The 21,426-nt window shown below is 35.7% G+C and overlaps 1 protein-coding gene across 9 annotated transcripts in view; it reads left to right on the forward strand.

Moving 5' to 3' along the window:
- CYLD (CYLD lysine 63 deubiquitinase) overlaps nucleotides 1–21,426 on the forward strand; it is a 67,773-nt gene that overhangs the window by 34,736 nt on the left and 11,611 nt on the right. For 7 of the 9 annotated variants that reach the window (XM_055553254.1, XM_055553251.1, XM_055553259.1 and 4 more), the window contains 8 exons: nucleotides 4,636–4,734; nucleotides 6,507–6,623; nucleotides 10,057–10,436; nucleotides 11,334–11,499; nucleotides 12,487–12,628; nucleotides 14,314–14,436; nucleotides 16,655–16,746; nucleotides 17,504–17,570. In XM_055553254.1, the coding sequence (XP_055409229.1) occupies nucleotides 4,636–4,734; nucleotides 6,507–6,623; nucleotides 10,057–10,436; nucleotides 11,334–11,499; nucleotides 12,487–12,628; nucleotides 14,314–14,436; nucleotides 16,655–16,746; nucleotides 17,504–17,570 (1,186 nt within the window). The remainder of the gene's footprint in view (nucleotides 1–4,635; nucleotides 4,735–6,506; nucleotides 6,624–10,056; nucleotides 10,437–11,333; nucleotides 11,500–12,486; nucleotides 12,629–14,313; nucleotides 14,437–16,654; nucleotides 16,747–17,503; nucleotides 17,571–21,426) is intronic. The other 2 variants (XM_055553257.1, XM_055553258.1) reach the window with 2 other exon arrangements.

Below are 21,426 nucleotides of genomic sequence, written 5' to 3' on the forward strand. Positions count from 1 at the left end.
CTTTGACAGAAGATAACCATAATTTCCAGTTCCAGTGCCCTGCATATTCCTAGTCTTTGGAGCCCTCTCCTAGCATCACCAGCAGAGTTGTCACAGCAGCTCTTCCATTTGGCCCTTCGGTACTGCCAGGCGGCCTTAGTTAAGGCCATTTTCTGTTTTTTGTTATTATCACTGCTAACTGTATATAGATTAGATAGATAATGGTATACACGTGAATATCTTTTTAAAATGAATTTGCATGCAATTATTTAATAATTACAGTTAATATTGATATATCTTTATATATAGCTGAGGAAAGAAGAGAAGCTAAAGGCAAAGGAGAAAAGGAAAGATGTACCCATTTGAATGCAGAGTTCCAAAAAGTAGCAAGAAGAGATTAAAAAAACCCTTCCTCAGTGATCAGTGCAAAGAAATAGAGGAAAAGAATAGAATGGGAAAGACTAGAGATCTATTCAAAAAAATTAGGGATACAAGGGAACATTTCATGCAAAGATGGGCATAATAAAAGACAGAAAAGGTATGGACCTAACAGAAGCAGAAGATATTAAGAGGAGGTGGCAAGAATACACAGAAGAACCATACAAAAAAGATCTTCATGACCCAGATAACCATGATGGTGTGATCACTCACCTAGAGCCAGACATCCTGGAATTGTGAAATCAAGTGGGCCTTAGGAGAATCACTATGAACAAAGCTAGAGGAGGTGAAGGAATTCCAGCTGAGCTCTTTAAAATCCTAAAAGATGATGCTGTGAAAGTGCTACACTCAATCTGCTAGCAAATTGGGAAAACTCCACAGTGGCCACAGGACTGGAAAAGGTCAGTTTTCATTCCAATCCCAAAGAAAGTCAATGCCAAACAATGTTCAAACTACTGCACAATTGTATTCATCTCACACACTAGCAAAGTAATGCTGAAAATTCTCCAAGCTAGACTTCAACAGTACATGAACCGTGAACTTTCGGATGTTCAAGCTGGTTTTAGAAAAAGAGGAACCAGAGATCAAATTGCCAACATCTGCTGGATCATCAAAAAAGCAAGAGAGTTCCAGAAAAACATTTACTTCTTCTTTATTGACTACACCAAAGCCTTGGACTGTGTGGATCACAATAAACTGTGGGAAATTCTTCAAGAGATGGGAATACCAGAGCACCTTACCTACCTGCTGAGAAATCTGTATGCAGGTCAAGAAGCAACAGTTAGAACCAAACCAGAAACAGCACACTGGTTCCAAATTGGGAAAGGAGTACATTAAGGCTGTATATTATCACCCTGCTTATTTAATTTATTTGCAAGTACATCATGCAGAATGCCGGGCTGGATGAAGCACAAGCTGGAATCAAGATTGCTGGGAGAAATATCAATAACCTCAGATATGCAGATGACACCACCCTTATGGTAGAAAGTGAAGAAGAACTAAAGAGCCTCTTGATGAAAGTGAAAGAGGAGAGTAAAAAAGCTGGCTTAAAACTCAGCATTCAAAAAATTAAGATCATGGTATCTGGTCCCATCACTTCATGGCAAATGGATGGGGAAACAATGAAACAGAGGCAGGCTTTATTTTCTTGAGTTCCAAAATCACTACAGATGGTGACTGCAGCCATGAAATCAAAAGACACTTGTTCTTTGGAGGAAAAACTATGACCAATCTAGACAGCACATTAAAAAGCAGAGATGTTACTTTGCTGACAAAGGTCCGTCTAGTCAAAGCTGTGGTTTTTCCAGTAGTCATGTATGAGTATGAGAGTTGGACTATAAAGAAGGCTGAGTGCCAAAGAATTGATACTTTTGAACTGTGGTGTTGGAGAAGACTCTCAAGAGTCCCTTGGACAGCAAGGAGATCCAACCAGTCCATCCTAAAGGAAATCAGTCCGAAATATTCATTGGAAGGACTGATGTTGAGGCTGAAACTCCAATACTTGGGCCACTTGATGCAAAGAACTGACTCATTGGAAAAGACCCAGATGCTGGGAAAGATTGAAGGCAGGAGAAGGGGACGACAGAGGATGAGATGGTTGGATGGCATCACCAACTCGATGGACATGAGTTTGAGTCAACTGCAGGAGTTGGTGATGGACAGGGAGGCCTGGCATGCTGCAGTCTGTGGGGTCACAAAGAGTTGGACACAACTGAATGACTGAACTGAACTGTAATATTAGAATTAGTTTTCTGTAGTCAATGTGTATGTTGTAATTTGGAAACTTTTGCGAGTGACTAAGAAGTTTTACCTTTCACAGTAGCTCTCATATGTGGTATTTGGAGATATTTGAATGGCAACATAATAAAAAATACTAGTAAATAGCCTTTCTTTTACTATATGACTTGGTTAAACACATGGTTATTCAGTTTAATTTTGAATTAAAATAATATTCCATTTGATCACATTATGAGACAGTTAAGATATAGTTTTTATAATGCAGTCTTCTCCCTCTCCAACTGTGAAAAAAAGTTACAAAGCATCATTTATATATAATTAATTCAGTATTATTTCCTTTTTTCTTAAAAAATAAAAAGGACCCTTTCCTTGTGCATACAATGTAAAACTTTTCTTATTTTCTACTTTGGTTTCTAAAAAATCCACTCTGGGTACATTGCTTCTGCTAATACATAGCTTTATCAGGTAGGACTCCTGAGTGTCTTGTTGGCTTCCATGGATGCACTGAACTTCCCATCAAAACACTTTCCAGACTGACTTTATTCTACATTTGCTTGATCATTGTCTGTGAATATCTTATGAAAATCACTGACTGTAAGATTTAAAGTAGTCTTTGTATCAACAAGTATGCCAGGATTATTGCATTTATATTTCAAAAATGTTTTAAGTGTTTGCTTCACTAATATTATTGCTATTTATCTCTGGCTTTCTGCATCATTCATTTGTCTATAGCTTTCTCTGTTTTTTTTCTTTATATGTATGTGTTAAATGAACATATATATGTTTTTAAAAACTGATACATATACCTAACCAGACTTTTTCCAATCTGTGTTCCATGAAATATATTGATCTGGAATGCTAAGTAGAGTGACATAAAAGATGTTATCAAGTAAGTTTACTGTATTTCTCTTTGAGAGATCACATTGCATATTAGCATATAAAGGTTCTGGGGTGATGCACTATATAAGTCTAGGACACTTCCCCACACACAGGGGTGTTCCGGGGATACCAATCTGGGAAATCCTGCAAAAAAACTCAGTACTAAGTTTTCTTGACATATGATTAAAAGTGGTTAAATTTTCAAGAATTTAAAGCACTTAGTGGGACTGTATTTGAGAGTGTATTATTTTGCAGAAATAACATTTTGAAATATAACAATAATTTGTTTTTGGTATGATCTTTCTACTTTCTATCTGTTCAGTTGCTCGGTTGTGTCTGACTGTTTGCAACCCCATGGACTGCAACATCAACATGCCAGGCTACCCTGTCCATCACCAACTCCTGGAGCTTGCTCAAACTCATGTCAATTGAGTCAGTAATGCCATCAACCATCTCATCCTCTGTTACCCCTTCTCTTCCTGCCTTCAGTCTTTCTAAGCATCAGGGTCTTTTCCAATGAGTAAGTTCTTTGCATCAAGTGACCAGAATATTGGAGTTCAGCTTCAGCATCAGTCCTACCAATGAATATGTCCTTTAGGATTGACTGGTTTGTTCTCATTCAGACCATGGGACTCTCAAGAGTTTTCTCCAATACCATAGTACAAAAGCATCAATTTTTTGGCACTCAGCTTTCTTTATAGTCCAACTCTCACATCCATACGTTCAGTCGCTCAGTCATGTCCAACTCTTTGTGACCCCACGGACTGCAGCACGCCAAGCTTCCCTGTCCATCACCAACTCCCGGAGCTTACTCAAACTCATGTCATTGAATCAGTGATGCCATCCAACCATCTCATCCTCTGTCATCCCCTTCTCCTCCTGCCTTCAATCTTTCTCAGCATCAGGGTCTTTTGAAATGAATCAGTTCTTATTAGACGGCCAAAGTTTTGGAGTTTCAGCTTCAGCATCAGCCCTTCCAATGAATATTCAGGACTGATTTCCTTTAGGATGGACTGGTTGGATCTCCTTGCTGTCCAAGAGACTCTAAAGAGTCTTCTCTAACACCACTGTTCAAAAGCATCAGTTCTTCGGTGCTCAGGTTTCTTTATAGCCCCACTCTCACATCCATACATGACTGTTGAAAAAACCATAGCTTTGACTGGATGGACCTTTGTCAGCAAAGTAATGTCTCTGCTTTTTAATATGCTGTCTAGGTTGATCATAACTTTTCTTCCAAGGAGCAAGTGTCTTTTAATTTCATGACTGCAGTCACCATCTGCAGTGATTTTGGAGCCCCCCAAAATCGATTCTGTCACTGTTTCATTGTTTCCCCATCCATTTGCCATGAAGTGATGGTACTGGATGCCATGATCTTAGTTTTTTGAATGTTGAGTTTTAAGCCAGCTTTTCACTCTTCTCTTTCACTTTCATCAAGAGGCTTTCTACTTTCTATGGCCTTAATGAATTTGTAAGACTACTGTGAAAAATGCTGCTTTTTTGTTGGAAAGGGATTGTTGTTATTGCTGTCATTATTTGCTTGATTGTTTCTCTTTTATAAGAATTTCCTTTTATCTTTTTTAAAAAATATGTTTACTGTTTCAGAGAGTGTGACACAGGAAAGGAGGCCTCCCAAACTTGCATTTATGTCAAGAGGTATTGGGGACAAAGGTTCATTCAGTCATAATAAACCAAAGGCTACAGGTATGGGTTAATAAAATACAGTTCTTAGTTATTTATATGATTTTTGATTTGGCATAGATTAAAAAATGTTGAAAAGTATTACTCCTTAATGTATATGTATATTTTCTTCTTTCAGATATTTTTAGTAGTTTACTAAACAAGTTTATAGATGGTGTTGCTTAAGCCAAGACTTCCCAACCTTTTTTAATTAATGAAAAATTTCCTGTGAGGACCTGTATCTTTTTCTGGTTCATATAAGCTGATTTTTGGAATTCCCTACTTGCAACATTTGTATATATAGCTTATGTGTGGCTCAGTCACTTAGTCATGTCTGACTCTTTGCAACCCTTATGGACTGTAGCCCTCCAGGCTTTTCCGTGCATGGAATTCTTCAGGCAAGAATACATTCCGTTCTCCATGGGATCTTTCTGACCCAGGGATCAAACCCCGGTCTCCTGCATTGCAGGTGGATTCTTTACTATTTGAGCCACCAGGGAAGCCCCTATATATATAGTTTATAGTTTCACTGTACAAAATAATCTTTTATGGGTAATGTTATGTAGGATAAAGTATACTAGAGATTATGTGGATTTTGCTAATAGAATTGGCACAAGTTAAATTCCAAACTGCTAAGCAAAAGTCTTTGTCTTTCTCCCAGAAACTCCCTCACAGTACATGTAGAGTTCTTTTTTTCTAATTTTTTTTTTTTTTTTACATGTAGAGTTCTTAGTTGTTTTTTGTTTAGCTTCCACATAGGTCATAGATTTATTAGGTGATAGTTATACAAGCCAAACAGCTCATTTAAAAGGTGGCAAGAACTGTTCTAAACCCAGATATAGATTAGGAAAAGATTATTTTTTCCTTGGTTTTAGTTCAAAAAAAGAACTTTTACGCTAAGAAATATTTTATGTGCCATTGGACCCTGAGAGACTTTGAATTAAATAAAATACATAGTCTGTAGTATTTTTTATGTTAACTTATGAATCTAGATAGGTAGTTCAACTTGCTGCTCTCACTTAAATGTAAATAGCCTAAAGATTTTAAGACACATGTGCTACTTTTGTTGCAGCAGATTTTAGTTATAGGAATGAAGTATAGAGTTATCTGCTTTAAATTGAAAAAGAAATCAGATTTATATGGGTTCTAAAGACACCACTGCTCTCAACTATAGCATGTCCTCTTAGTACTAGGACAGGGGAATGTCTTGCCTTGTCTGTAACATAGCTGTACTAATGTTTTCTTACATTTAATAAGTCTAATGCATAAGCAATAATACTGCTTCACTTTTCCAGCGACATGAAGAAACCCAGCAAGGGATTTGTTGACTAACAATTCCAAAATAGTTAAATCTTAAATCTTTAAACTTAATAAGTGCAATTGATTTATATACATTTGAAGAACTTTTGAGGGCAGCTGTTTTAGAATAAGAGGTTATATTTGTGAACGAAGAGATTTGTCAGATGAAACTGGGGAATGATGATTTTTGACATTTGGAAAAAAGCCATAGTACATGAGGTGATTTTTTTTTTTACATAGTTTTTTTTTTTTTTAAAGGTAGGCTTTTCATTTATATTGTCTACTCTTATATTGTCTCCTGCACTGAACAATCTTTTTGATGTTGCAAAAATGGTTACCAACTTTTTCAAAGCTGAAGACACTAATAAAATATATTGTGTTTGCATACATCTGTTGGTTGTATAATTGTGACACCATATGCATATTAATTTCTCTTATGGAAAAACTTTCACACCATATTGGCTTTATTTTTAAAAGAAACTTTTCTTGTTCCATAGGATCTACCTCAGACCCTGGAACTAGAAACAGATCTGAATTATTTTATACCTTAAATGGGTCTTCTGTTGACTCACAACCACAATCCAAATCAAAAAATTCATGGTACATTGATGAAGGTAATCTATAATTTTAGTTGTTTTTTTTTTTAAAATAATGATTCTGTCCTTTTAACTTACCAGATAAAAAATAGCTTTTCACCAATATATGTAGTTTTTGGAAACAAAATGAGTAGACCATAAAACTTTCTTTATTGATAGTGCTGAATTAAAATATTGTACACAGTTTGAATGACACTGCTATTAAGGTTATTGCAATATTTAGAAAATGTATCAGCAGTTTGTTTTCTTCACTTCACTCATCTGTTTAAGGTAGAAGATCTCTAGAATCAATTGAATTGTTTAAAGACTTCTTGCTGTCTTGATATTCTTAAATACTGCTTTTAAAAAACCCTACTTTCCCTTGGTTCCAGGACATCACTTTCTTCTGGTTTATTCTTTTGTTGTTGTTGTTGTTGTGCATCTGTTCAACAAATATTTGTTGAATGCTTTCTGTGTTCCAGAAACAGATGTAGAATTTCAATTTTGATGAGCATAATAAAAGCATATGGTGCATCCTTAAATTAGAAAATAGAAATAATTTAGTTGTAAAAGAACATTGTTTCTATCATTGTTTTACTTACATAGTTTAAAAGCTATTCTCTGCAACATTTGATTCATTTATTTAAAAACAACAACAACAACAACAACAACACACAAAGCAAATACTGAGTATTTTCTTAGTGGCTGTGAATCCAGTCATGGAAAAGACTAACAAAGTTCCCGGTTATAGGCAGCTTATATTCTAGTTGGTATGATAGACAATAAATGTATAGACACATAAGATAATAATCAACTGTGACATGTGCCATGAAGGAGACACACAAGATGATAGTGGCTGGTAGGAAGCCGGCTCCCAGAGGGTGGTTTGGAAAAGATTCTTTGAGGAAATGATATTTATGTGAGATCTTGATGGTATGAATGAACCTACCAGAGAAAGAGCTTGAGAGGAGCATTCTAGGCAGAGGAAATAGCAAAGGACCTGAAGTGAGACATTTTTATATTTGGGGCACAGGAAGTAGGGGCAGGCAGGGTAAGCAAGGAGAAGAGGTATATGAAACAAATCTGGAGAGGAGGTAGGAGCCAGATCATCTAGAACCTAATAAGCATTGGTGAGAGGCTTAGTATTTATTGAAAGAATACTGGAAAGCCATTGAAGGTTTTAAACAGGGGAATGACACAAGATCACGTAAGATCTTTAAATTTTAAAAAGATCTCAGTAGTTGTTGTGTGGTAATTAGATTGGTAAGTAGAGGGCCGAGAGACCAGGTAACACTGGCTGCAGTGTGAGAGATGATGGTGGCCTCGACTGTGGAGATGGTGGTAGAGGGTAAGAGTGTTGGACACATTGGGGATATATTTTGGAGACAGAAACAAGACTTTGCTTTATGGAACTGAGTGTTGGGCTTGGAGGGTTGAGAGTTTGGAAAAGAAAAGAGGGATTCATTTTGATATTTGGCAAATCTAATACAGTTATGTAAAGTTTAAAAATAAAATAAAATTTCAAAAAAAAAAAAAATAAAATAGATTAAATATCATGAGTAAAGAATCTTAAATGAGTTAAAGTGTTAAGTATAGTAAACACCCTCGTAGTCTCTACTCACTTTAAGAAAAAGAACACAGTATCATTCCCTTTGAAATCCCCTTGGCACTTCTTCCTAGTGTCACCCCCTGCACTCTCCTCTGAGCTACCATCATCTTTAATTTAGTGTTTATCATTCTCTTGGTTTTCATGATCTCTTTATGAGTTTGTCTATCTAAATAGCATACTGTTAGTTCTACATGGTTTTGAGTTTTATATGCAAGGAATCAGACTGCATGGATATCATGTTATTGTCTTCCTCAACATTATGTTCTTAAGAGTCATCCAAGTTGTAGTATGTGATTATGATTTATTAATTTTCATTGCTGTATATCATTCCATTCCATTTCATTGCTATGAAATATTTAAATATACCACAATGTAATTATTCAGCCGTTGATGGACTTTTGGATTGATTTTATTTTCTTGCTATATTAACAACTCTGCTATTAACATTCTTATCCATGTCTAGGGTATGTTCCTAGGAGTGGAATTACTATATGTGCATGGAATATGCACATCTTTCCTTTACTAAATAATGCCAAAGTGTTTCCCAGCATAGTTATGCCAATTCACACTCACATCAGCTTTGTGTAAGGGTATCATTTACTTGTCATTCTCACCAACAGTTAATGTTCTAAGATCTTTGCCTTTTGAAATGATATCTTGTGTTGGTTTTGACTTTCTTTTCTTGTGTTTCCTAATAAGGACAAAAATCTTTTCATTGATTTGTTGGTGATTTAAGTTTCTTTTTCTGTGAGTTGCCTTTACGAGTCTTTCTTGGAAAGAGAAATTTTTTTCTGGTCTTTCTTAAAAAATTGATTTATAGACCCTTTTCAAGTACTAATCCTTTGTCAGAAATAAGGATTACAAATATTTTCTCCTTATTTGTGGCTCTTATTTTTATTCTTGCTACAGTGCTTTTTAGTGAACAGGTAGCTCTCAATATTATTGTGGTCATACTTGTCAGTCTTTCCCTTTATGATTTTGTATACTCATGTTTAAGATATTTTTCTCTACCCTAAAGTCACAAAGAACATTCTTCTTTATTCTCTTCCAAAATTTGTAGTTTTGCCTTTGATGTCTTTAAGCCATTTGGAAATGGTTTTTGTGTAGAGTATGACAGAGGAGTTTCAATTTAATTTTTTAAAAAATATGGATAATTGATAATCTCAGCACTGTTTATTAAGATGTTTGTTCTTTCAACACTGATTGGCAGTGCCTGCTTGGCAATTACGTTAGTTATTTTAATGAAGCAGCTTTTGACTTTGGTCTTTTAATTTATTGATTTCTGTTTTTGTGTTTATTCTTTCTCCTTGACTACTTTTTGGGAGGTTATTCTGTTGTTTATCTAACTTCCTAGGTTCTATGCTGAGTTTATTAAAATTACCTTACCTTTTTGCTAAAATAAACTACTAAGTTTATACACCTCATTTATAAGTATTACTTTAGTTGTATTCCACCAGTGTTCATTTTTTCTCTTCCTTTTTTCCTTTATTTTAAAAACTTACTTTATTATTTCTTCTCTGATTCATTAGTTAGAAGCATCTTTCTTAAATTTTTTGCTGTCTTTTATATTAGTTTTTGTAACTTGATTATATTTTGGACAAAGAATGTAACTTATACAGTTCCAATCAATGATACATTTTTTTGGTTTGAGTAATTGGGAGCCATTCACTGAGGCAGAAAAATTTGGAGGCGGGGAAGGAGAATCAAGAGCGCTGTCTTGGAGACAGTAAGTTTGCAATGCTTATGAGAATCATACTAGAAGAGGTCTGGTGGGCAGTTGGACTTATGTATGTACATTTAAAGATGTAGGGCATATTTAATATTCTTGAATACATTTATCTAATTAAGAATAATTTTTTATAGTTGCTGAAGACCCTGCAAAATCGCTTACAGAGATTCCTCCAGACTTTGGACACGCTTCACCACCACTGCAACCTCCTTCCATGAACTCACTCTCCAGCGAGAACAGATTTCATTCTTTACCGTTTAGTCTGACAAAGATGCCCAACACCAATGGAAGTATTAGCCACAGTCCACTATCTCTGTCAGTTCAATCTGTGATGGGCGAGCTGAACAATGCCCCTGTGCAGGAGAGTCCACCCTTGGCCGTATCTTCTGGTAACTCACATGGCCTGGAAGTGGGCTCGTTGGCTGAGGTCAAGGAGAATCCTCCTTTCTATGGGGTAATCCGCTGGATTGGTCAGCCACCAGGCCTCAATGAAGTACTAGCCGGACTGGAACTGGTAATTTAATTTGACCTAAAAATTATATTTCTTTTCCATCTGGGGTTTTGTACATATTTTTCCTTATTATATTTTTTTTTGGTGAAATATTTTATTTGTCAAAAAGCCATCACTAGAGAAAAATTTTATTATGAATTGCCTGACTTCCTTTGCCACCTGTTAAGCATCTGATCATCTTGTTCCATATGTTAGTTTGATGTATGTTCAAGGAATGAAAATAGATTTTTAGGCTAATGTGTTTAGGCTCATTATATTAAACAGAATACGGTAAGGAAAGCAAATTTTAATCAGTTTTTCTTTTTCTTTTTTTTCTTAACCTTCCTTCTACAATCAGTTCCAATGTTTATATCATTGACTTTAGGATTAATCACCATTTTTAGTGACATTTTGAAATCTTTGGTTGTGGGAAAGATTTTGGAAATTAGAATATTGCTTGACATTTCATAATCAGGAAAGAGAATTTGAGTACACTTAGGTTTTATTTAAAAATATTTCTTATTTTTTAATTTGTTGGTTTGCAGGCTAGTGAATGCTAATTTTTCTTTTTGAGTGGTTAAAATAAATAGCTTCTTTTGCCCTTCTCTCCCTACTAGTTTTAATGCTTTTGGAAATGGTGCAGGAAAGTCAGTGAACCAGAGAAGGTTTAAGCATGTATTCAAAAGGGAAATACATTGAGGATTTTATGCTGGAATAAGACATTAATTTCTCAAATTGAAAGGGCTGAAACACTAATTAGTCAACCCCCTTTTTGTGATGAAGTTCTCAGGACAGGTGTGACAAGGGAGTTCTAAGGAAACGTTAACTTAGTTAACCCTAAGGTAAACAGGTCTTAGTTCTTTGTATATGTCTTGGCAAGATGCAGAATAATGCATGTCTAAGCTTCGTTTTTTTTTTCAGGAAGATGAATGTGCGGGTTGTACAGATGGAACATTCAGGGGTACTCGCTATTTCACCTGTGCCCTTAAGAAGGCGCTGTTTGTTAAACTGAAGAGCTGCAGACCGGACTCCAGGTTTGCGTCCCTGCAGCCAGTTTCCAATCAGATCGAACGCTGTAACTCTTTAGGTATTTGCCTGCCTTTCATTTATTTACTAATCTGAAATGACTCTAGTTCTAATCTCATGTCATTTTGCAGTAGATAGTAGTAACAGTGTTTCTTTCTTTCTTGCCAGTGTTCATCAGGCTTTTAAATCAGAAAAAAAAAATGATTATTTGGTCTATAAGAAAGTTACATTTATTCTAAGAGGGGCCATTTAAGAAAAAGTAATAGCCAGGAAACTGTGCTTGAGACCTTAAAAATTGAGAAATAGTGGGATTTATTTTTCGCTTTCTGTTTATTACAGACATTTAATTTTCAACAGCTCAGGAGGTAGAGATGGAAATGTGGCCTTTTGTATGGCACTGATTTTCATCTCTCTGTATTGTTCAAGTACATTAGTCAGCATATCTTATCAAGAATGACTTTCTTCTCAGTGTATTGTCTAAGTACCTCAATAATCATATCTTATCAAGAAGTCAGCATTATTAGAAAAAGTAGTTTTAATTGCTTGATGAAGGGCTGATCCTCTCATCACTTATAGTAGGTGGCAGTTTCCTGATACTAACCCTTTCCAGTTTTGTATCATCATGGTGAAGCATCTTGAGGGTTAAACAGGTCAAAATAGGAAAATTATTTTTATGAAAAACATGTTTTCTTACAGTAGAAATAATGCTTTAAAATTTTTTGTTTTCTTTTCCAACTTGAAAAATGAAACATCTTCAGACAAAATATTTGGGAAACAAAATATTTTGCTTGGCAAAGATGCTTTTTTACATTGTTGATACTCTAAAATGTTTTTTAAATTGTGGAAGAAGTAAGGTTGAAAATGAATGTTAGCATTTTTTATAAGCCAGGCTAAATAATAATTAACCAAAACCTACCTTTAGCTTAGTTTTAAATTGGGTAATAAATTGTGTGTCAAAATACAAAAAGATATTTTTAAGTGAGGAAATATGTATGGGAATATATACTATATTAGCTTAAAAGAGTTGTTTTCATTTTTATCTTTGCAGCATTTGGAGGGTACTTAAGTGAAGTAGTAGAAGAAAATACTCCACCAAAAATGGAAAAAGAAGGTTTAGAGATAATGATTGGAAAGAAGAAAGGTATCCAGGGTCATTACAATTCTTGTTACTTAGACTCTACCTTATTCTGGTAAGTTTAAAATTAATGCACTAGGAATATAATGCCATGGGGGCGGGTATGTGTGTATATGAGAGAGGGAGGTAGAAGGAGGGAGAGAAACGGAGGAACTGCCAGCTGACTCTGAGTGGAGAAACTGGGGGCTCTGGGGTTCAGGAAAGAAAGGGAGATTTGCATTTCACTATATGCTCCTGGGAAACTTCTGAGTATTGTCTTATGTGCCTGTATCCAAAAAATGAGTACAAGAAGTCATGCAGTGAATGATGGGTAAGAGGAAATGGTGGTGTTACCGGTGGAGCAGATATTCTGAGTGTATGTGGGAAAGCAAAGGACTGAAGAGAATAAGTACAGGATCTTTGTGCACAAATCAAATAACAGGACTTGCCATAAGTCATTGACTGATTTGCGTGTTTGTTTTACTAAGTAGAGGCAATCATAAATCTGCTTTAAAGAATTATTTTCAGTAGAAGCAGTTGCCCTTGTATATGTAGTTTATTCCAAAGTTGAACAATTTAACATGGCAAAAATTTTTATGCTTTGAAGATTGAACCAAGTACACTGCTAGTTAAATTGAGCATAACCTGCCAGCTTGGTACAGCCATGTTGTAAGAAGTAGGAAGTTAATAAGATGTTAAAATTTCAAAGGCAGGAAGAAGAATAAAAGTGGAGGGCCATTTTGGGGGCAGAATATTTTCAGTCTCACTGAAGTATTGACAAAAGCAAGAATTGATGTAATATTCTTCAGATTTTCTGATAAAACTCTGTGTTAGCCAAATTTTCTTTTTTCTTTGATGTTAGCATATAACTGCTGTTAGTCCCAATTGATTTTGACATTTAAAGTAATTTAGGTCTCTGCAAAAGGGTGTGACAAGAAAGAAGTATAATATCTAGAATGGGTTGCGTATTGGCAATGTTTTTACCCTGGGAGGTTAGTTTCCAGACTTTCTTCTCTGTTGTCTATTTGTTAACTCAGATTTGTAGGCTTTCTTTCAGTTTTTGCAAAGAACTTTTTCCCAGTAGGTATATTTTTATCCTTTAACACTGCCAATCAATAGTTTACCTTCTTCTTCCCTCTCTCTTTTTTTTTTTTTAAACTAAGCAGCAGTATTTCTTTTTTAAACATTTATTTATTTATGTTATATTTTGGCTGTGGTGGGTCTTTGTTGCTGCTTGCAGGCTTTCTTTAGTTGTGACAAGCAGGGGCTCATTGCAGTGCATGGGTTTCTCATTGTGGTGGCTTCTCTTGTTGTGGAGCACAGACTCTAAGTGCACAGGCTTCTGTAGTTGCAGTGTGTGTGCTCAGTAGCGTTGGCTTGAGGGCTCTAGAATACAGGCTCAAGAGTTGTGGCAGAGTGGCTTTGTTATTCCACCGCATATGGGATCCTCCTAGACCACGGATCAAACCGGCATCCCCTGCACTGCAAGGTGGATTCTTAACTACTGGACCACCAGGGAAGCACTATAGTTTACCTTCTTGATATTAGTATTCTCCCTATCCTGGGAGGATTTCTAGGCCCTAATGAGTGAGCCATAGGAAACCTGACAGGAGTTTTGGTTGCCTGTATTAATGAAAAACACTGATTTGTATGTTATGTGTTCTCTCTTGTGATTTTTCTCTTCATTTTCTTTTTAGTATGTGTTTCTCAAAAACGAGTATACTTCCAGCATGAGGAAAAGTATTCTTTTTTATTTTGCAGCTTATTTGCTTTTAGTTCCGTTCTGGATACTGTGTTACTTAGACCTAAAGAAAAGAATGACGTAGAATACTATAGTGAAACTCAAGAACTCCTGAGGACAGAAATCGTTAATCCTCTGAGAATGTAAGTAGAAGATATGTAGTTATTTTTCCCTTTAGATGGTGTCTTATTGGCTGCTGCTTGGTACAGTAATTAATTTATTCTCTGCCTTCATTTAATGATAAATGGAAGAGAATTACTTCTCTTGATGAAGTATTAACTTTTAAAAAAACTTTTGGCCCTTCTTTAACATCTGACCAAAGTGTGGCACATAGGGCATGCCATGAAATGTTGAAACCATTTGGTAGTATACACTCAGAAAAGCTGCTATAAGGCACTTGGGACTTTTACCTTCCCCAACACAATTCCTAAAAAGTTCCCTGATAGCTCAGCTGGTGAAGAATCTATCTGCAATGTAGGAGACCCTGGTTCAATTCCTGGGTTGGGAAGATCCCCTGAAGGGATAGGCTTCCCACTCCAGTATTCATGGGCTTTCCTTGTGGCTCAGATGGTAAAGAATCTGCCTGCAATGCAGGAGACATGGATTTGATCTCTGGGTTGGGAAGATCCCCTGAAGAAGGGCATGGCAACCCACTCCAATATTGTTGCCCACTGACAGAGGAGCCTGGTGGGCTATAGTCCATGGGATTGCACAGAGTCAGACACGACTGAGTGACTGAGCACAGTCATGCTTATTAGCCTACTTGGTATGATCTGGCTTCTTAAACTTAATTTTATCTGAATGAATAGCAGCAAGGGAAATATTTTATTTATGCAGTAGTGAATATTTAATAGTTTTGTATTAGAAATAGATATATTTTACTGACATATTTCTCGGTTAAAGGAAGATATTTGGATCTCCCTCCACCTCCCTTAAAAAGGTGATGTTTTTGATCATTTCCTAGTTTAAGAATTAAAAATATGTCTTTCTTTGGCCACAAGAGCAATTTGTAGTGGTAGAAGTACAAGACGTCTAGTAAGAGCTTTTGAAAGTGGTAGGAGGAAGGTGAGATGATGTCACATTATAAAATTTAAACTATGAAGAATCAGGGCTGTAGATCACAAAATAAATCTGTTCTTTCAGGAACACAGAGAGAAAGCTATGTAAAGTCCATATTAAGCTACACTTAAATTTTGTGACATATTCTTCTTAACAATGGAAATTAATAAATATCTTGATATAAGATTGCAAAATGCAGAACACTGAAATATAATGAGCATTCAGAAAGACCTATTATATAACATGACTAGGAAGGTATATTTATAGGTGAATAATTTTTCCACTTGTATCTTTTGTTTACCTTAAATTCTATTATGATGAAAAAACTGTAGTTTTCACTTAAGATAATTATGAGTCTTGATTTTTACATCATTTTATATTATATTTGTATAAATACAAATTTTTAAAATACTATCTATTCCTTTCCCCAGTGATTGATACTAGAACAAGACAGATTAAATCCAAAATTAAGGCATGTGACCACTTCCTTATTTCCTTCTAAAACACCATAAGTCCATTAATAAACATTCTTCGAATATTGTTGTCCAACTCGTTAAGAACCATGGTTAATTAAACTTTGTCACCCTGTCCACAGCAAGAAACTTGTCAAATGTCCTGTTTTGATCAAGATTCTTTTTGTCTACAGCAGTCATATCTAGGTTATAGCTGACTAGTTTTACTTGGGACTGAACCTGTGCCTTCTCCATTTCAAGCTTCTCACAGGCAGATACCCTGTTTTTTTTACCTTACTCATTTTTGTATTCCTGGTGACCAGAAGGTTAGATTACTGTGTAAGTGGTAGGTGCTCAATATATGTTGGCTGCAAAGAGCTAATGAGTGAGTTTCCTGTATTCAGACAAAGATGAGAGAAAATGTAATTATGATAATTGGTTTGACTGCAGATTTTAGAATTTCAGTTTCTTATCATTGCCCTTTTCCATTTCCCCTGGTAGCTATTTCATCCTTTAGTATTAAAAGGACCTTCTCTCAAAATTGTATATTCTATTTTGTAAAATAAATATTTTAATTCCTTAAGGACATAGAGAAAACAGTCATCATAAATTAAAATTATTTTTTCTTTTATTACTGTATAATAGTTATATCAAAAATTTTTAAACCTCAAGAAGAAGCTTATAATTGTATTTTTTAAAAATACTTATAAGCATATTGATTTATGACACTAGATTTATATAAGAAATACATGATTATTAAAATGTGTTATGTCCATTGTAAACCAACTATATACTTCAATAAAATGTTATATTAATATGTATGCTAGAATTAATAGTTTTTTACTAACAGATATGGATATGTATGTGCAACAAAGATTATGAAACTGAGGAAGATACTTGAAAAAGTTGAGGCTGCATCAGGATTTACCTCTGAAGAAAAAGGTGACTGTTTTAATTTATAGGATTTGCTTTAAAAATAACTTGAAGGCATAAATGCTAAATTATTGGCTGAACTGTTATGTCTGTGTAGTTTTGGGGGTTTTATTTTAAAATATAATTTTTTCTTTGTGATATACAATTTTCTTCCCTTTTTATAAATACTTTCTCTCTTCTAAAATGAGTGATATGTGAAATAATGAACCCCTTTAATAAGCTGACTGGTTTTAGTATATTACGAATACATACAGAGAGTTTCCATCCAGCAGTGATACTCGGAGTTCCCTCTTAGCTTTCCTTGTTATTAGGTGAGTTACAAATGACTGATTAGGATTTAAGATTATGGTCAGAGACGATGTTTAATCTCTTCATTAGCTAATGAATTTCCTCAGAGGTTCAACTACTGACTTTGAATGTGTTAACAGTATATTGTAACCAACTATAATATTTACAGCCTTGATAATTATTTAAATAACAGAAGAAATGAGATCATACTTAAGTTCCCCTATAATTATTTCCCTATATATGAATTATTATTTAAAATGCAATAAAGTTATAACAAACTTGGCACATAATACTTTCTCTAACATTTAAATATCCCTTGTATTTTTTTTTGTTAGGAAAACTTGAGAACTATTCTTTTAATTGAAATAATATTGATTATGAAATTGAATTCTATATAGGAATATAACTGTTTTAAATAAAAATAGAATGGTTTAAAATTTTTGTCCGTGATTTATTTGATTTTTTTATCTTCTTCTAGATCCTGAAGAATTCCTGAATATCCTGTTTCATCATATTTTAAGAGTAGAACCATTGTTAAAAATCAGGTAATTTTAAATTGTTACATAAGCATTGGAAAAAAAGAACAATCCTCATCTCCACTGCCATCATTCAGTAGAATTGATTTTCTTAGTGATTACTTAATATTGTATTTGTTTAATGATCCTAATATGCTAGGTTCCTACACTGCAAATTAATTTAAATCAGTCTTCTCAATAGTATCATACTTAACTGGAAGATCAAATCCAATATAAATTTATGCTTTTAATTTTAACCCCAGTAATAAATACTATTGTAAGTCATTTTCTTAGAAAACTGTATATAAATATATTTGTAATTTAAATTAATGAACCCTTTAAAGAGAATCTTATTTGAATTCAGTCAAACATGATGAGAGCACCGTTTCTGGCTACACCACTCAATGAATTTAGCTTTAAATTAGCTCTTTTGTTCCCAGTTTTATAGCTTGGTCTTTTCCCTGGCATCTTGAATGAAAGTCTTGAATCTCATGCAGTGAAGTTCTTCATGAGATATTCTAAGTGGATGAATTTTCCAGGTTGAATGCTGGACCTTTTGACATTTTAGTCTGGGTTATTTTGTTGAAGAATCTTGCTAATATGCTATTTCAGTTGCTAAGTCATGTCTGACTCTGGAACCCCATAACTGCAGCACACCAGACTTCCCTGTCCCCCACTGTCTCCTGGAGTATGCTCAAATTCATGTCCATTGAGTTTAGTGGTGCTATCTAACCATCTCTCTGCTGCCCTCTTCTCCTTTTGCCTCAGCCTTTCCCAGCCTCAGGGTCTTTTCCAGTGAGTCGACTCTTCTCATCAGGTGGTCAAAATATTGGAGTTTCGACTTTAGCATCAGTCCTTCCAGTGAATATTCAGGGTTGATTTCCGTTAGAATTGACTGTTTTGATCTCCTTGCTGTCCAGGGGACTCTTCAGGAGTCTTCTCAGCACCACAGTTCAAAATCATCTCAAAAGCATCAATTCTTCAGCGCTCAGCTTTCTTTGTGGTTCAGATTTCACATCTGTACACGATTACTGGAAAAACCATAACTTTGACTGTATGGACCACTGTCAGTAAAGTGATGTCTCTGCTTTTCATTACACTGTCTAGGTTTGTCATAGCTTTCCTTCAGGGAACAAGCATCTTTTAATTTCGTGGTTGCAGTCACCATCTTCAGTGATTTTGGAGCCCAAGAAAAGAAAATCTGTAACAGCTTCCACATTTTCCCCTGTGTTTGCTATGAAGTGATGGGATTGGATGCCATGATCTTAGTTTTTTGAATATTGAGTTTTAAGCCAGCTTTTTCACTCTCCTGTTTCACCTTCATCAAGAGAGTCTTTAGTCCCTCATTACTTTCTATCAATAGATTGGTATTACCTGCATATCTGAGGTCGTTGATTGATGCTTTTGAACTGTTGGAGAAGACTCTTGAGAGTCCCTTGGACTACAAGGAGATCCAACCAGTCCATCCTAAAGGAAATCAGTCTTGAATATTCTTTGGAAGGACTGATGCTGAAGCTGAAACTCCAATACTTTGGCCACCTGATGCAGAGAACTGATTCATTTAAAAAGACCCTGATGCTGGGAAAGATTGGAGGCAGGAGGAAAAGGGAGCAACAGAGGATGAGATGGTTGGATGGCATCACCGACTCAATGGATATGAATTTGAGTAAGCTCCAGGAGTTGGTGATGGACAGGGAGGCCTAGAATGCTACAGTCCCTGAGGTCGCAGAATTGGACACTACTGAGTGACTGAACTGAACTGAGGTTGTTGATACTTCTGACAATCTTGATTCCAACTTGTGATTCATCTAGCTCAGTATTTTGCATAATGTACTCTGCATATAAGTTAAATAAGTAGGGGACAATATACAGCCTTGTACTCCTTTTCTCTATTTAAGCCAGTCTGTTGTTCCATATTCAGTTCTAACTATTGCTTCTTGACCTGCATACAAGTTTCTCAGGAGAGGGGTAAAGTGGTCTGGTATATCCATCTGTTTGAGAATTTTTCACAGTTTGTTGTGATCCACACAGTCACAGGTTTTAGCATGGTCAATGAAGCAGACATAAATGTTTTTCTGGAATTCCCTTGCTTTCTCTATGGGCCAACAAATGTTGGCATTTTGATCTCTGGTTCTTCTGCCTTTTCTAAATCCAGCTTGTACATGTTGAAGTTCTTGGTTCACATACTGTTGAAACTGCTTGAAGGATTTTGAGCATAACCTTACCAGCATGTGAAGTGAGTGCAATTATACAGTAGTTTGAACATTCTTTGGCATTGCCTTTCTTTGGGACTGGAATGAAAACTGACCTTTTCCAGTCCTGTGGCCACTGCTGAATTTTCCAAATGTGCTGGCATATTGAGTGCAGCACTTTAACAGCATCATTTTTTGGGATTTGAAATAGCTCAGCTGGAATCCATCACTTCTATTAGCTTTGATTGTACAAACACTATCTAAGACCCACATGATTTCACACTCCAGATATCTGGCTATAGGTGAGTGATCACACCATCTTGGTTGTCCAGGTCATTAAGACCTTTTGTATAGTTCTTCTTTGGGATGGTTTTGGTCACCGCTTCGTGTACAGTGTTACAAACTCCATCCATAGTTCTTCAGGCACTCTGTTTACCAGATCTAATCCCTTGAATCGTCACCTCCACTGTATAATCATAATGGATTTGACTTAGGTCATACTTGAATGGCCTAGTGGTTTTCCCTACTTTTCTTCAGTTTAAGCCTGAATTTTGCAATAAGGAGCTGGTGATCAGAGCCATAGTCAGCTCCAGGTCTTGTTTTTGCTGACAGCGTAGAGCTTCTCCATCTTCGGCTGCAAAGAATTTAATCAGTCTGATTTCAGTATTGACCATCTGGTGATGTCCATGTGTAGAGTCATCTCTTGTGTTGTTGGAAAAGGGTGTTTGCTGTAACTAGTGTGTTCCCTTGACAAAACTCTGTTAGCCTTTGCTCTGCTTCATCTTGTACCCTAATGCCAAACTTGCCTGTTAACTCTAAACTGTCTCTTGACTTTCTCCTTTTGCATTCCAATTGCCTATGATGAAAAGGACATCTTTTTTTGGTGTTAGTTCTAGAAGGTCTTGTAGGTCTTCATTGAACCGTTCGACTTCAGCCTCTTTGGCATTACTGCTTGGGGCATAGACTTGGATTACTGTGATGTTAAATAGTTTGCCTTGGAAACGAGCTGAGATCATTCTGTCATTTTTGAGGTTGCACTTCCTTAAAAGCTAACACAGACAAGGATTCTTACTCATCTCAATGTCTCAAGTGATTTTCTTTGATGCCAATGTTGAGTTAATGAGAAAAAGAAAGGAAGGAAGGGTTGATGGACAATACTGCAGTTATAATTTGATAATGTTTTGGAAGTTCTGGCTAATGAAATAAGACAGGATATATTTATCATCTCTTCAAATATGGTAACTATATGTATACCTGGGCTTCCCAGGTGGTGCTAGTGGTAAAGAACCTGCCTGCCAATGCAGAATATATAAGAGATGCAGGTTTGATCCCTGGCTTGGGAAGATCCCCTAGAGGGGGACATGGCAACCCACTCCAGTATTCTTGCCTGGAGAATCCCATGGACAGAGGAGCCTGGCAGACTAGAGTCCATAAGGTCACAAGAGTAGGACATGACTGAAGTGACTTAGCCTGCACATATGTATACCTAGAAAATCCTAGAGAATTGTTTAGAAACTGTAGTATTAATACAAAAATTTATAATTTGGCCATGTAGAATAAAATCATGGAGAAATCAATTGTATTTGTTTATCAGTAGCAAATATGAAGAAGGGATAATTTCATGCTTCATGAAAGTATAAAATTCTAAGAAATCAACTTTATTGAGATAGATTTTTTAAAAAGTTGTCCAGAGC

Source organism: Bubalus kerabau, chromosome 17 (genome assembly GCF_029407905.1).
Source record: "Bubalus kerabau isolate K-KA32 ecotype Philippines breed swamp buffalo chromosome 17, PCC_UOA_SB_1v2, whole genome shotgun sequence".
Lineage (NCBI taxonomy): Eukaryota > Metazoa > Chordata > Mammalia > Artiodactyla > Bovidae > Bubalus > Bubalus kerabau.